This window comes from Pongo pygmaeus, chromosome 22 (genome assembly GCF_028885625.2).
Source record: "Pongo pygmaeus isolate AG05252 chromosome 22, NHGRI_mPonPyg2-v2.0_pri, whole genome shotgun sequence".
Taxonomy (NCBI): domain Eukaryota; kingdom Metazoa; phylum Chordata; class Mammalia; order Primates; family Hominidae; genus Pongo; species Pongo pygmaeus.
In genome coordinates, this window is record NC_072395.2 from 56,469,385 (window position 1) to 56,482,467 (window position 13,083).

At 42.1% G+C, this 13,083-nt stretch overlaps 1 protein-coding gene across 3 annotated transcripts in view; it reads right to left on the reverse strand.

Moving 5' to 3' along the window:
• Positions 1–859: 859 nt before the first annotated feature.
• HSF2BP (heat shock transcription factor 2 binding protein) overlaps positions 860–13,083 on the reverse strand; it is a 127,514-nt gene continuing 115,290 nt past the window's right edge. For all 3 annotated transcript variants that reach the window (XM_054468924.2, XM_054468923.2, XM_054468925.2), the window contains exon 9: positions 860–2,844. In XM_054468924.2, the coding sequence (XP_054324899.1) occupies positions 2,636–2,844 (209 nt within the window). In that variant the 3' untranslated portion in view covers positions 860–2,635. The remainder of the gene's footprint in view (positions 2,845–13,083) is intronic.

Genomic DNA, 13,083 nt, shown 5'->3' on the forward strand with positions numbered 1-13,083 from the left:
AGCCTGGGTGACAAAGCAAGACTCTTGTGTCAAAAAATAAAAATATAGGCCGGGGGCCGTGGCTCATGCCTGTAATCCCAGCACTTTGGGAGGCCGAGGCGGGTGGATCACCTGAGGTCAGGAGTTCAAGACCAGCTTGGCCAACATGGCCAAACCCCATCTCTACTAAAAGTAATAAAAACTAACTAGGCGTGGTGGCGGGTGCCTGTAATCCCAGCGACTCAGGAGGCTAAGGCAGGAGAATCGCTTGAACCCAGGAGGCGGAGGTTGCAGTGAGCCAAGATTGCACCATTGCACTTCCAGCCTGGGCAACAAAAGTGAAACTCCGTCTAAAACAAACAAACAACATTTCAAAATATATGCACTATTTTACTTTGTCTGATTTTAAAATTCACGAGATCTGCAAAGTACATGCTTTTATGAATACCTTTTAAAAAACTGAGTAGGTTTTCTTTAGATAACTAGTTGTAGAAAAATTAAAGAACCTATGTTTTCCTGTTGACCTTCATATGAAGAGCAGGAGGCAGGTCACTCCTTAAAACTGGCCTTATGTACTTTTCCTAGGATATACATTCAAAATATGGAGTTGTCACATGTTTCTTCCTAAAAGAGTTTTCGTAAGAACTCTTGCTATTCTTAGCACCTCAAAATCAGCAGAAAAGAAATGATCCTTCTTAATCACATCCATCCACTAATTAGCTAAACTACACAACATCCAAGAGTCTGGCCAACACTCACTCCTCTCTATACACTGTTGACCCCATCTCTGGCAGAAAGAGGTCCTGTAGTTCTAGAGGCAGCATTCCCTATTACCTTATTAAATAAATAGCAATCAAAAAGAAGATAGCATCATGGTATTAAGTATAGAAACACAACATTCTTAATTTTATTCACCAATAATCAGGACCTACAGAACCACACAGCACAGATGGATCGATTTCTACCTCCATGAATTTTAAATTGCCTTTTGCAACATTCCTCTGGCTCAGATGAGCTAGTGTTCCACAATATGCTGGCTCGTGAAATCCAAGCAACTGTGCCTTCCTCTACACTTCTTCACTCAGCCTCAGCCTTAAATTGCACACTGCCTATAAAAATCTACTTAAAAGAAAAACGAAGTTACTCTAAAATGCCATATGCAACAAAACAGCTTATTCTTGTAGATGGGGCTGCCACTGGTGGGGTGCACCTGCATTTGTTTTGCTCTTACAGCATGCCCAGAGCCCAGCAGCCCTCCAGCATCACACTGAAGGAAGCAGCCCAGGAAAAGAAGGGAATGTGTTCCCGTGACGTGACTTTGAGGATTGATTTAAATGGTGATACGGTTAGGCCCATATCGCATCCTGAATTACAATCCCCATAATCCCCGCGTGTGGATTATGGGAGAGAGCAGGTGGAGGTGACTGGATTATGGGGGCGGTCTCCCCCATGCTGTTCTCGTGATAGTGAGTTCTCAAGAGAGCTGATGGTTTTATAAATATTTGGTAGGTTCTCCTGCATTCATTCTCCTTCCTGCCACCTTGAGAAGAAGGTGCCTTGCTTCCCCTTCAACCATGATTGTAAGTTTCCTGAGACCTCCCCAGCCACAGTGAACTGTGAGTCAATTAAACCTCTTTCCTCTATAAATTACCAAGTCTCAGGCATTTCTTTATAGCAGTGTGAAAGCAGACTAACACAAAAGGCAACTCTCACCAATCATGGTGTCCGTGAGAAATGAAGTGTATTCTCCCTTGTTCTCTGCCAGTGGCCTAGAAAACAAGCTGGACGGCAACCAGTAGGTAGATAACACAGACATGGCAGGGCCCTGGCACACAGGCACACCCATGCACAAAAAGGGAGCAGGAACTATCATTTCATTTATGGAATCTCAACTAACTGCATGTGTTCTAATCTATTATACAAGTTGTTTTTACAGCATTTGTTATAAGAAAAATAGGACTTCTAAGTTTATAGCCAAAGGGCCCAGAACAGTTTAAGGAGAGTTTTTTTTTTCCCACCAACCAAGAGCAGCATGGTAATATGCAAAGATCAACTTCCTAGTATCAAGTTTAGATTTCAGACAGCAAGGGTCGTAATACAACTCTTCTGACTTTCTTTATTCAAAAATAAAAGAGGCACAAAAAATATAGAACTACAATGTCCAATGTCATCCGAAATAGCAGGTTCACCAAAAGGTTATAAAAGTAAACTTGCATTTTGGGGGGATTAATTACAATTACTAGAGAGAGAATGAATTGCTTTTCAAAGAAATGAATCTCAGGAAAATGCCGACTAATGGGGTAGACGGTTATTTAATTTCCCTGTTTTATGGTGAACCTACAGGTCATGGCCTGCTAAGCAGCAAGAAGCTGCCCTAAGCAGGCCCTCTTCCAGCCAGCACAGACATGGACCACTTTTCCGGAAGGACGGGCTCTTTCATGGCCTCTGCTTTGGCAAGCTTAACCAGCCACCTGCAAGTGCTCCCACCTCCAAGACAAGCTACGTGGGACACATAGCAATTCACGTCCATCTCCAGTCAATCACATTTTGCCAACTCTAACACATGGCACATGGTGATGGTTTTGGAGTATCAAATGAGGGATCTGGGGAGAAGGGACACTGGCATTTTCACCAAAACCCTGGTGGCCGAGCACACCTACACATTATGCTCCAGAGCGCGGAGATCTTCCAGGAGCTCCTGGGCTGCAGTTTGCAGGCGGGGGTTGCGGCTCTTGGACATTGCCAGGATGCGTTGCAGGGGCAGGGAGCTCCGGAACTCAGAGGCCGACTTGGAGAAGACTTCAGGTTCCAGAACCACAGACTGGACAAGCCTCAGTACATGAAGGCACACCTCTGCATCTGGATCTAGGGGAAAGAGGTAATGCTTCTGGTTAGAATAAAATTTTCTTTTTTCTTTTTATTTTTTTGAGACAGAGTCTCGCTCTGTCACCCAGGCTGGAATGTGGTGGCGTGATCTCTGCTTACTGCAACCTCCGCCTCCCAGGCTCAAGAGACTCTCCTGCCTCAGCTTTCCTCTATAACTGAGGCAGGAGTTTCCCAAGTAACTGAGATAACAGGTGTGTGCCACCATGCCTCGCTAATTTTTTGTATTTTTAGTAGAGATGGAGTTTCATCATATTGGTCAGGCTGGTCTTGAACTCCTGACCTCAAGTGATCCACCCACCTCGGCCTCCCAAAGTGCTGGGATTACAGGCGTGAGCCACCACGCCTGGCCTAGAATAAAATGTTCTACTGCAATCTACCCCTCAAGGGGTTCCTGGCCTTTCTGAATAACAGGTTTGACAGTTTAGAAAACTACAGGCTAATCTAGAAACACAGTCACTGCTTGATATAAAAGCTTAGCTCATAAAAGCAGCATCAAAAAACTCAACAGTCTAATAACCATCATCTTCAAATATTACAGTCATACAATTTTAAAGTGCTAAACTAGAAAGATGAGGGCTTTCTCTGTTTGCTAGTAAGGACTAAACTCTGATTTTTTTTATCTTGCCCAGATTCCTATCTAAGGGGTCTGGGGAGTCATGTCCTACAAATCATAAATTCTCATCAGATGGGTTTTATTTAACCCTATATATTGTGACTTTCCAACCTGACTCTGGCATAACATTATGAGACAAGAAAGAAAATAAAAATATTTTACCCCAAAATATGTTTCTTTGCCACATTTTGAAATGGCCCTGCAAAGCTGTTCTTTGTGGGGGAAAATCTGCATTTGTAAAGAATCTCTACTAACATAGTTAGATCTTTTTCTTCAAGACCCTCCCAATCCTAAAGAGATTAACTAAGATCTGAATAGGAAACATTTGTCATCTATTGTCTCTAAGGCAGCCACCATAAGACTTCAAAAGAACTTGGATGTCCACAATCTTTACCTTAACCTGAACATTCCCTTTCTATCAATCCCCGGTCTTTATCAATCAGAAAATGTTTAAATTCACCTATAGCCTGGAAGCCCCACGCCCCCCGGCTTTGAGTTGTCCCACTTTTCTGGACCAAACCAATGTATTTCTTAAATGTTTTTGATTGATGTCTCACACCTCTCTAAAATGCATAAAGCCAAGCCGCACCCAACCATCTTGGGCACATGTTCTCAGGACCTCACTCATATTTGGCTCAGAACAAATCTCTTCAAATATTTTGTAGAGTTTGACTCTTTGTCGACAGTAGCATTCTGTCCACTTATAAGATTGTTTTAAAAAGTATTACTTCTTTTTCACTCCAATTGCAGCAAATCCCTCAGGGACCACATACAGATACAGCACTTATCAGGGCCACTGAGTTTACACAATGTCACTGGGTATATAAAATTCACATTGTTTATTTTCCATGGGAATGGCCCCAGGAGTTATAGAATCTGGTAGCCTTGCATACATTGTAGCAACCACTAAAAAAATAGCTAGACAAACCCACTGGAAGCTTCAATCCATCACCAGAGTGGAGCCAACTTTCCTTACCATTCCTCTCTACTGGCAGCCTTTATGATGCCATAAATTCACTTCTTGACTGGGTACTGCAATTGGAACCAGGCTCAAAATCAGCACCTCTTTCTTAGCACATTTACTTAACCAAAAAAAAAAAAAAAAAAAAAAAAAAAAAAAAACCTTTTAAGATGTAGACTGAAAGAGCAGACTGAACAGTCTCTCTCTCAGTGGGAGCTGCCACAGCACTAAACCCTAACAAGAAGCTTCTCACCTACAGAATCAGAAGACTGCTGTGGCCAGGGAAGATAAAAGGCAGTCTGCTCTAGCCCTCGGGGAGGGTCCAGGAGCCATCTTAAGCCAGACTGTTAGAGTCCTCCTACTTTGGGGGAAGGGAGGGGAACTTTCTCTAGTAGGGACCTGCCAAAGGTAAGGGGCAGCTAAGGCAGACACAGAGGCAAGGCCAAAAGCCACAGGTGAAGATGCTTTGGCAACTCAGCCCTCATCCTAAGCTCAAGGAAAGGTTAGAGGAATTTGAAGCCAGTGGGATGGAAGGTACATACACAACAACAAAACCCAGACCCACCTCAACTCCCCAACAATGAAAGCCCAGCAGAAAAAGAGGAGTGGCCATTCCTGAATATAACACTATCTACCCACCTCATTCCCCTGTACAGAGAGGGTACGCTATGGCCCAGAGGCCAAAGGGAGCCCATGACCCGTTTCTATACGGTCTGCAAGCTAAGAGTGGTTTTATTTTCTTCTTCTTCTTCTTCTTCTTCTTCTTCTTTTGGAGACAGGATCTTGCTCTGTCTCCCAGGCTGGAGTACTGTGGTACAATCATGGCTCACTGCAGTCTCAGTCTCCTGGGCTCAAGCCATCCTCCCACCTCGGCCTCCCAAGAAAGCGGGACCACAGTACATGTGGCCACGCCCAGTTAATTTTTCCTATTTTTTTGTAGAGACAGTGTCTCACTACGCTGCCCAGGCTGGTATCAAACCCCTGGGCTCAAGCAATCCTCCCACCTCAGTCTCCCAAAGGGCCAGAATTAGAGGCATGAACCATTGCACCCTGCCAGGTTTTACATTTTTTAAGGGTAATTTTGTAAAAGTAAAAACCAGAAGAATAACACGCAACAGGGACTACACGTGGCCCTCAAAACTCAAAATATTTATTTGGCCCATTACAGAAAAAGTTTGTTGACCTTGCCTACTGCCCTCCACACAATGTCCAACACTGAAATAAAAAATTACAATGAAGAGGCAATGGAGGCTCACACCTGTAATCCCAGCACTTTGGGAGGCCAAGGCGGGTGGATCACAAGGTCAGGAGTTTGAGACCAGCCTGGCCCAACATGGTGAAACCCCATCTCTACTAAAAATATAACAATTAGCTGGGTGTGGTGGCGCATGCCTGTAATCCCAGCTACTCAGGAGGCTGAGGCAGGAGAATCACTTGAACCCAGGAAGTGGAGGTTGCAGTGAGCTGAGATTGCGCCACTGCACTCCAGCCTGGATGACAGAGTGAGACTCTGTCTCAAAAACAAACAAACAAACAAAAGAAGGCAAAGGAAACAAAAGGCTCATTGTCAAGTGACAATCAACAGAAGCAGACACACAGATAACCTGGAATAATAATACAGGAATTTCAGAAAAAGAATCTGAAATAAATATGATTAATAGACGGGAAAACACTGTTTTAAGGTACTTACACTACACCTGAAGCAGCAGATTATTATTTAAAGGTAAACAGTCATGCAGTGCATAACATTTCAGAGAGCTTCATTGTCAAATTCTATCAAACAATTAAAACAGAAATAACAGAAATTTTAAACAAGTCTTTCAGAAAACAGAAAAGGAGGAAATAAGTCAACTTTTTTTTTATGAGGCCAGAATTACACTGACACCAAAATTAGATAAAGATGTTAAAATAAAAGAACAGACCAATATCCCTCATAAACAAAGACACAAAAATCCTAAACAAAAAAATAGCAAATTGCATTCAGCAATATATAAAAAGGATAATACTTCACAGCCAATAGATACTTATTCTAGGAATGGAAGACTGGCTCATTATTTGCAAATCAGTCAACATCACCTACCATAACAATAGACTAAAGAAGAAAAAAAAATTATCTCTTCAATAAATGCAGAAAAGGCTTTTGACAAAATTCAACATCTGTTTATAACAGTAATAATAATAATAAGCCCTCAGCAAAACAGGAATAAAAAAAGGAACATCCTGAACCAGATTAGGGGCATCTATAAAAAACACACAGCTAACATCATACTTACTGGTAGAAGACTGAATGCTTCTTTCCTAAGATGAAGTACAATGCGAGAATATCCTATCACCCCTATTCAAAATCATACTAGAGATCCTAGCCTGTGCAGTAAGGCAAGAAAAAGAAATAAAAGGTTTATTGATTAGAAAGCAGAAATGAAACTGTCTCTATTTGCAGATGATATGATTGTCTATACAGAAAATCCCAAAGAAACTAGAAAAAAAGTTATTAGAACTAATTGAGTTTAGCAAGGTCACAGAATACAAATTCAACATACAAAGGTCAATTGTATCCACATACTTATAATAAAAAATTAAAAATCTAATGTTTTTAAAAAATGACCATGTATTATATAATAGCACCAAAACATGAAACACTTAAGTATAAATCTCATGAAACTATGTGCAAGATTTCTATGCTGAAAAACAACAAAACACAGATATAAGGATCCACAGACATATAAATGGAGAGAATATACCATATTTATGGACTAGAAGACTCAATATTGTTAAAATGTCAAATCTCCTCAAATTCATCTATATAATCAATGCAATGCCAACCAAAATCCAAGTTGAAATTTTAGCAGAAATCAACAAGTGATTCTCAAATTTATTTGCAAAAACAAAGGAACTAGACCAGACAAAACAATTTAGAGAAAGAGAAATGTTGGGGAATCACAGTACTAGATTTCAACATTTATGGCCATAAAGAGTGTGGTACTGGTCAAGCGACAGAGCGACAGACAAAGAGATAAGTGAAATAAAATTAGAGGATCCAAAAACAGACCACAGCTTTGTGAACTCTCAACAGAGGTATACATTCAAGTCAATCAAGAAAGAATAACCTTTACAACAAATGGTGCTGGAAAAATTGAACATCCATATGCAAAAACAAAGAACTTCAATCTATACCTTGCCTAACATACAAAAATTATACAAAAATTAATAACAGACCTAAATGTAAAACCCCAAATTTTAAAACTTCTGGAAGAAAACAGGAGAAAAATCTTTGTGACCTTGAATTAGGTAATGATTTCCTAGACACAAAACCAAAAGCATAATCCATACAACCAAATAATTTATTAGCCACACCAAAATTTTAAAAATCTGCTCTTCAAAAGACAGTTACAATGAAAAGACAAACCACTAAATGAGGACAAAACATTTGCAAAACATGTATCTGATAAAGGACCTGAATCCAGAATACACATACATCTCTGAAAACTCAGTAACACAACAGCCCAAAAAAAACAGGCAAAGTGTTTGAAAAGACACTTCACCAAAGGAGATACACAAATGGCAAGCACACAAAAAGATGCTCAGCATCATGGCTATCAGAAAAATGGAAATTAAATCCACACCTAATAGAATGGCTAAAATTAAAAAATAAAAATCTGAAAATACCAAGTGTTGACAAGAATGAGGAACAACTGGAATGCTCATAGATTACTGGTGAAAATTTAAAATGGTACTGCCAGGCCAGATGCAGTGGCTTACGCCTGTAATCCCAACACTTTGGGAGGCTGAGGCGGGCAGATCACCCGAGGTCAGGAGCTTGAGACCAGCCTGGCCTATATGGTGAAACCCCATCTCTACTAAAAATACAAAAATTAGCTGGGCGTGGTGGTACACACCTGTAATCCCAGCTACTTAGGAGGCTGAGGCAGGAGAATCACTTGAACCCAGGAGGTGGAGGTTGCAGTGAGCCGAGATCGTGCCACTGCACTCCAGCCTGGGCAATAGAGCAAGACTCTGTCTCAAAAATAAATAACATAACATAACATAAATAAAATGGTACAACCACCTTAGACAACGATTTGGCAATTTCCTATACATTTAAACACATACTTACCACATAACTCAGCATATGAGTTATATGCTGAGATAGTTTTATGTCACAACTCATAGAACTGTCTACTAACAAGTGAATTTTGTTCTATGTAAATTATAACTCAACAAATACGGCTTTATATTAAAAATAAGAAGAAGGCCAGGCTTGGTGGCTCACGCCTGTAATCCCAGCACTTTGTGAGGCCAAGGTAGGTGGATCACCTAAGGTCAGGAGTTCAAGACCAGCCTGAAAAACATGGTGAAACCCTGTCTCTACTAAAAATACAAAAATTAGCCAGGTGTCATGGCAGGCTCCTGTAATCCCAGCTACCTGGGAGGCTGAGGCAGGAGAATCACTTGAACCCCATAGGCAGAGGTTGCAGTGAGCTGAGATCACGCCATTGCACTCCAACCTGGGCAACAGAGTAAGTCTGCATCTCAAAAATAAAAATAAAAATAAAAATAAGAAGAAGAAATTAGATCCCTGGACCCTCTCCCCTATTCCCTGCCTCTGGACAAATGCCCCTTCCCTAGTAGAGACTGGACATTTCTTTTCTTTTCTTTTTTTTGTGAGACAGAGTCTCACTCTGTCGCCCAGGCTGGAGTGTAGTGACATAATCTTGGCTCATCACAATCTCCGCCTCCCAGTTCAAGTGATTCTCCTGCCTCAGCACCCTGAGTACCTGGGATTACAGGCACCTGCCACCACACCCAGCTAATTTTTTTATTTTTAGTAGAGACGGGGTTTCATCATGTTGGCCAGTCTGGTTTCGAACTCCTGACCTCAGGTGATCCGCCCACCTTGGCCTCCCAAAGTGCTGGGATTACAGGTGTGAACCACCCCACCCGGCCTGGACATTTATTTTCTAAAGAATCTCTGGAGATGAAACATCAGGCACAATTGAGGATGGAGGTTCTGTCTGGAAAACATGTGGATTAGATAAACACATACCTACAAGCTCTAAGACATTCCCTCTATCCCTACTTTGTTTCCAGAGTTTATAGGCCTTCATCCCTTCAGAAATAAGGGTGGGTGAGTCTTCTCCAGACAATCTGAACAACCCAAGACAACACAGTCAAAGATACTGACCTATGGGTTCCCAATTAATTGATGCACCAGCTCACACTGCAGAAAAGTTCAGAAGCTCCACCCATATGCTCACAGCTTCCAATCAGCATTATAAATCCCACTGTTAAACATGACCAGACAACCACATATTGCCAGACACCTGAGAAAAAGATAAATGGCTATCATTTTAAACAGGAACAAAAGGAGGACAAAGAAGAGATTGTGCAGTGAGAAGAAAAATTTTAAAAAACTATTATTAATATCTTCCTCAAGGAGGTAAAAGAAGCTATATCATCTGTTAAACAAGTATATCATCTGTTAAACAAGAATGGGATGCTATTTTTTAAGACAATTAAAAAAAAACAGCAGTCTTAGAAATTAAACGCCTGAGAGTACAGATGAAAACTTCAATAGGAAGTATGAAAAAAGAAGTTGAGAGTACAGATCTCCCCTCTTATCTGTTGCTAAAACTTTCTGTGGTAATGCCAGCATGTGTCGAATACAATCAAACTTGTTCCTGTCAGGTGCTTTCTGACAGTGGCAAAGCTCTCAGGGCACACACTGAGCATTCCCTCCTCCTATGGGCTCCCTGGCCACCTCCAAAGCACATATGGATTCTGGACCATGTCAGCCACATCTTAGGCAATGCCCCAGGCTCCTTGGGCACCTAGGAACATGGAGTCATCCAGCAGCAACATAAGCCCATTCTTACAAGCTTCAAAGAACAAGAAGGCAAAAAAAAAAAAAAAAAAAAAATCTTCCTTGACCCCAAACTGGCCTCCAGTTCTGCCCAGTTTTTGACTCCCTTCCCAGAAATATTCCAAGAGTGGTCTGTTGTTGCTACCGCCCCACCTCACCTTCACCCTTCAGTCATGCTACCATCTGCTCACTGCTGAGACAGCTTCTCTTGAGGTCACCAATGTCTTCCATGTTGTCACTGCTCAGCTTTCGTCTCACTTGACCCCTCTGGCTTTTCTTGGCTTCCATAGCACTCCTTCACCAGTCCCTCCTTATACTTCTCCTTTAGATGCTAGCCCAGGGCTCTGTCCTAGGCTTCGTTCTCTTTCTACTCTCCTTAGGTGACTTCATCTACTCCATGACTTCAAATCTCATGTATCTACCAGTGACTCTCAAATCCATTTCTCCAACCCCAGTCTTTCCCTGGAATTCCAGACTTCGTATCCACAAAAACTTGCCTGGACTACTCCCCTTGGGAATTTACTGCCAACTCAGGTTTCACAAGGCCAACACCCAACTCCTGATTCTCTGTGCTCCTCCCTCATCTTCCCCATCTCAGTAAACAACGTTGTCATTTACCCACCCAAAGATGCAGGTATTCTCAGTAAATAGCATTACCATCTACCCACCCAAAGATGGCAGGTATTGTTATTGATTCGTCTCTTCTCTCACATCACATCTTATCAACTCTACCTCCCAACACGCCCTAAGCCCATAACCACCACCCTGGTCTAAGCCATCCTACTTCCCCCAGACTACTGTAATAGCCTTCTTGGTGGCTTGCTTATTTAATTTTGCATTCTTGCCTCTTCCTACCCCTATCCATCTGCCATGCTACAGCCAGAATTAAACTGTTTGTTTGTTTGTTTGAGACAGAGTCTGGTTCTGTTGCCCAGGCTGGAGTGCAGTGGCACGATCTCAGCTCACCACAACCTCCGCCTCCCAGGTTCAAGTGATTCTCCTGCCTCAGCCTCCCGAGTAGCTGAGACTACAGGCATATGCCACCACGCCCAGCTAATTTTTGTATTTTAAACTTTTTAAACAGAAATCAGAATACATACCTTCCCTGCTCTCCCACAGATCCCCACTGCACTCAGGATGGAGCCCCAAGTCCTTGTCCTCCGCCAGATCAAGCCCCCCTGCTTCTCGGCATCCCCTCACATCACTCATCATCCGCACCAGCCTGCTCTGCATTTTCTTAACCCGAATGTTCCTGCCCCAATCTTCACGTCTTGCTCCTTTCAAATCTCACTCAGTAGAGCAATTCCAGCTCCAACATGCTGAGGACTAAGCTCTGATTTTTTAAATCTTGCCCAAATTCCTACCTAAGGGGTCTGGGGAGTCATGTCCTACAAACCATGGATTCTCATCAGATGAGTTTTATTTGACCCTATATATTGTGACTTACTTTTCAATCTGACTCTGGCATAACATTATGAGACAAGGACAAAATATTTAACCCCAAAATATAGTTCCTTGCCACGCCCTGAAATTGCCCTGCAAAGTCTTTTGTGGGAAAAAATCCACATTCTACAGAGAATCCCCTTCCTCTTTTATTTTCCTTCCTTTTTTTGCAGATCCAGGAGATAATCAATTAAGAGCCAGGCACCCTTTTAGGTCTGATAAAAAACAATTTACAACCTGCTCTCTCTGAAGTCAGCTATCTAAGGGCTTCCTCTGCACAATAAAACTTGGTCTCCGTCATCCTTTATCTTTAACCTGAACATTCCTTTCCATTGATCCTAGGTCTTCAGACAACCTCAACCAGTTGTCACCCAGAAAATGTTTAAATTTACCTATGGCTTGAAAGCCCCTGCTTTGGGTTGTTCACCTTTCTAAACTAAACCAACGTTAATTCTTAAACATATTTGATTGATGTCTCATGCCTTCCTAAAATACATTAAACCAAGCTGTACCCCAACCACCTTCAGCTGAATGTTCTCAGGACCTCCTGAGGGCCGTGTCACAGGCCATGGTCACTCATAATTAGCTCAGAATAAATCCCTTCAAATATTTTACAGAGTTTGACACTTTTTGTCAACAATGCAAAGAGCTTAGAAATCAGCACTTCCATCCTTCGCTAAGAAAAGCAGAACAAACAAATCAATGACTTTTCTTGGACCCATCAAAGAATTAAGGCCACCATGAAATCTGGAGAGTCACAACAAGATCTGCTTCCCTGGAGGAAAAGCTGCTATAGCCATACTGGTGGGAATATTTCAATGACAAATTGTTGGAAGCTGAGGGTGGACAACAATGAGAATCAGGAACTCCTGGGGGTCCCAGTCTTAGGGGGCCCCCATATTTTTGTGGATTTTGTCTTTAGAAACCCCCATGAGGTTCTCAAAGTAAAGTGCGAAGAAAGCTCCCTCGCAGCTCTGGCAGGGGGACAGGAAGAGTAGCCATTATGAATACACCCTGTTTCCAGGGAAAGGCCTCACCAGAGCCTTATCTCACCTAAAGGGAAGAGCTTTTCTCCCACTCCAGGCCTCTCTGCCATTCCTGACTTACCTAAGCAGGGGAGGGGGTTAAGAAACACTTTTGAAGATCAAAGCCCAGAGACACAGGCCGACTAAAAGACTGAGATGATAAATACTTCTCTCCACACACACCTTAAACCATATCAACAGAGATGAGAGAGCATAACACACAACAGGGATTTTTAAAAGGGATTATAGCCGAGAGAGCTGAAAGACACCAATTCTATCTAAGGAGGAATTCTTAGGGAAACCCAAAGGGAACAGA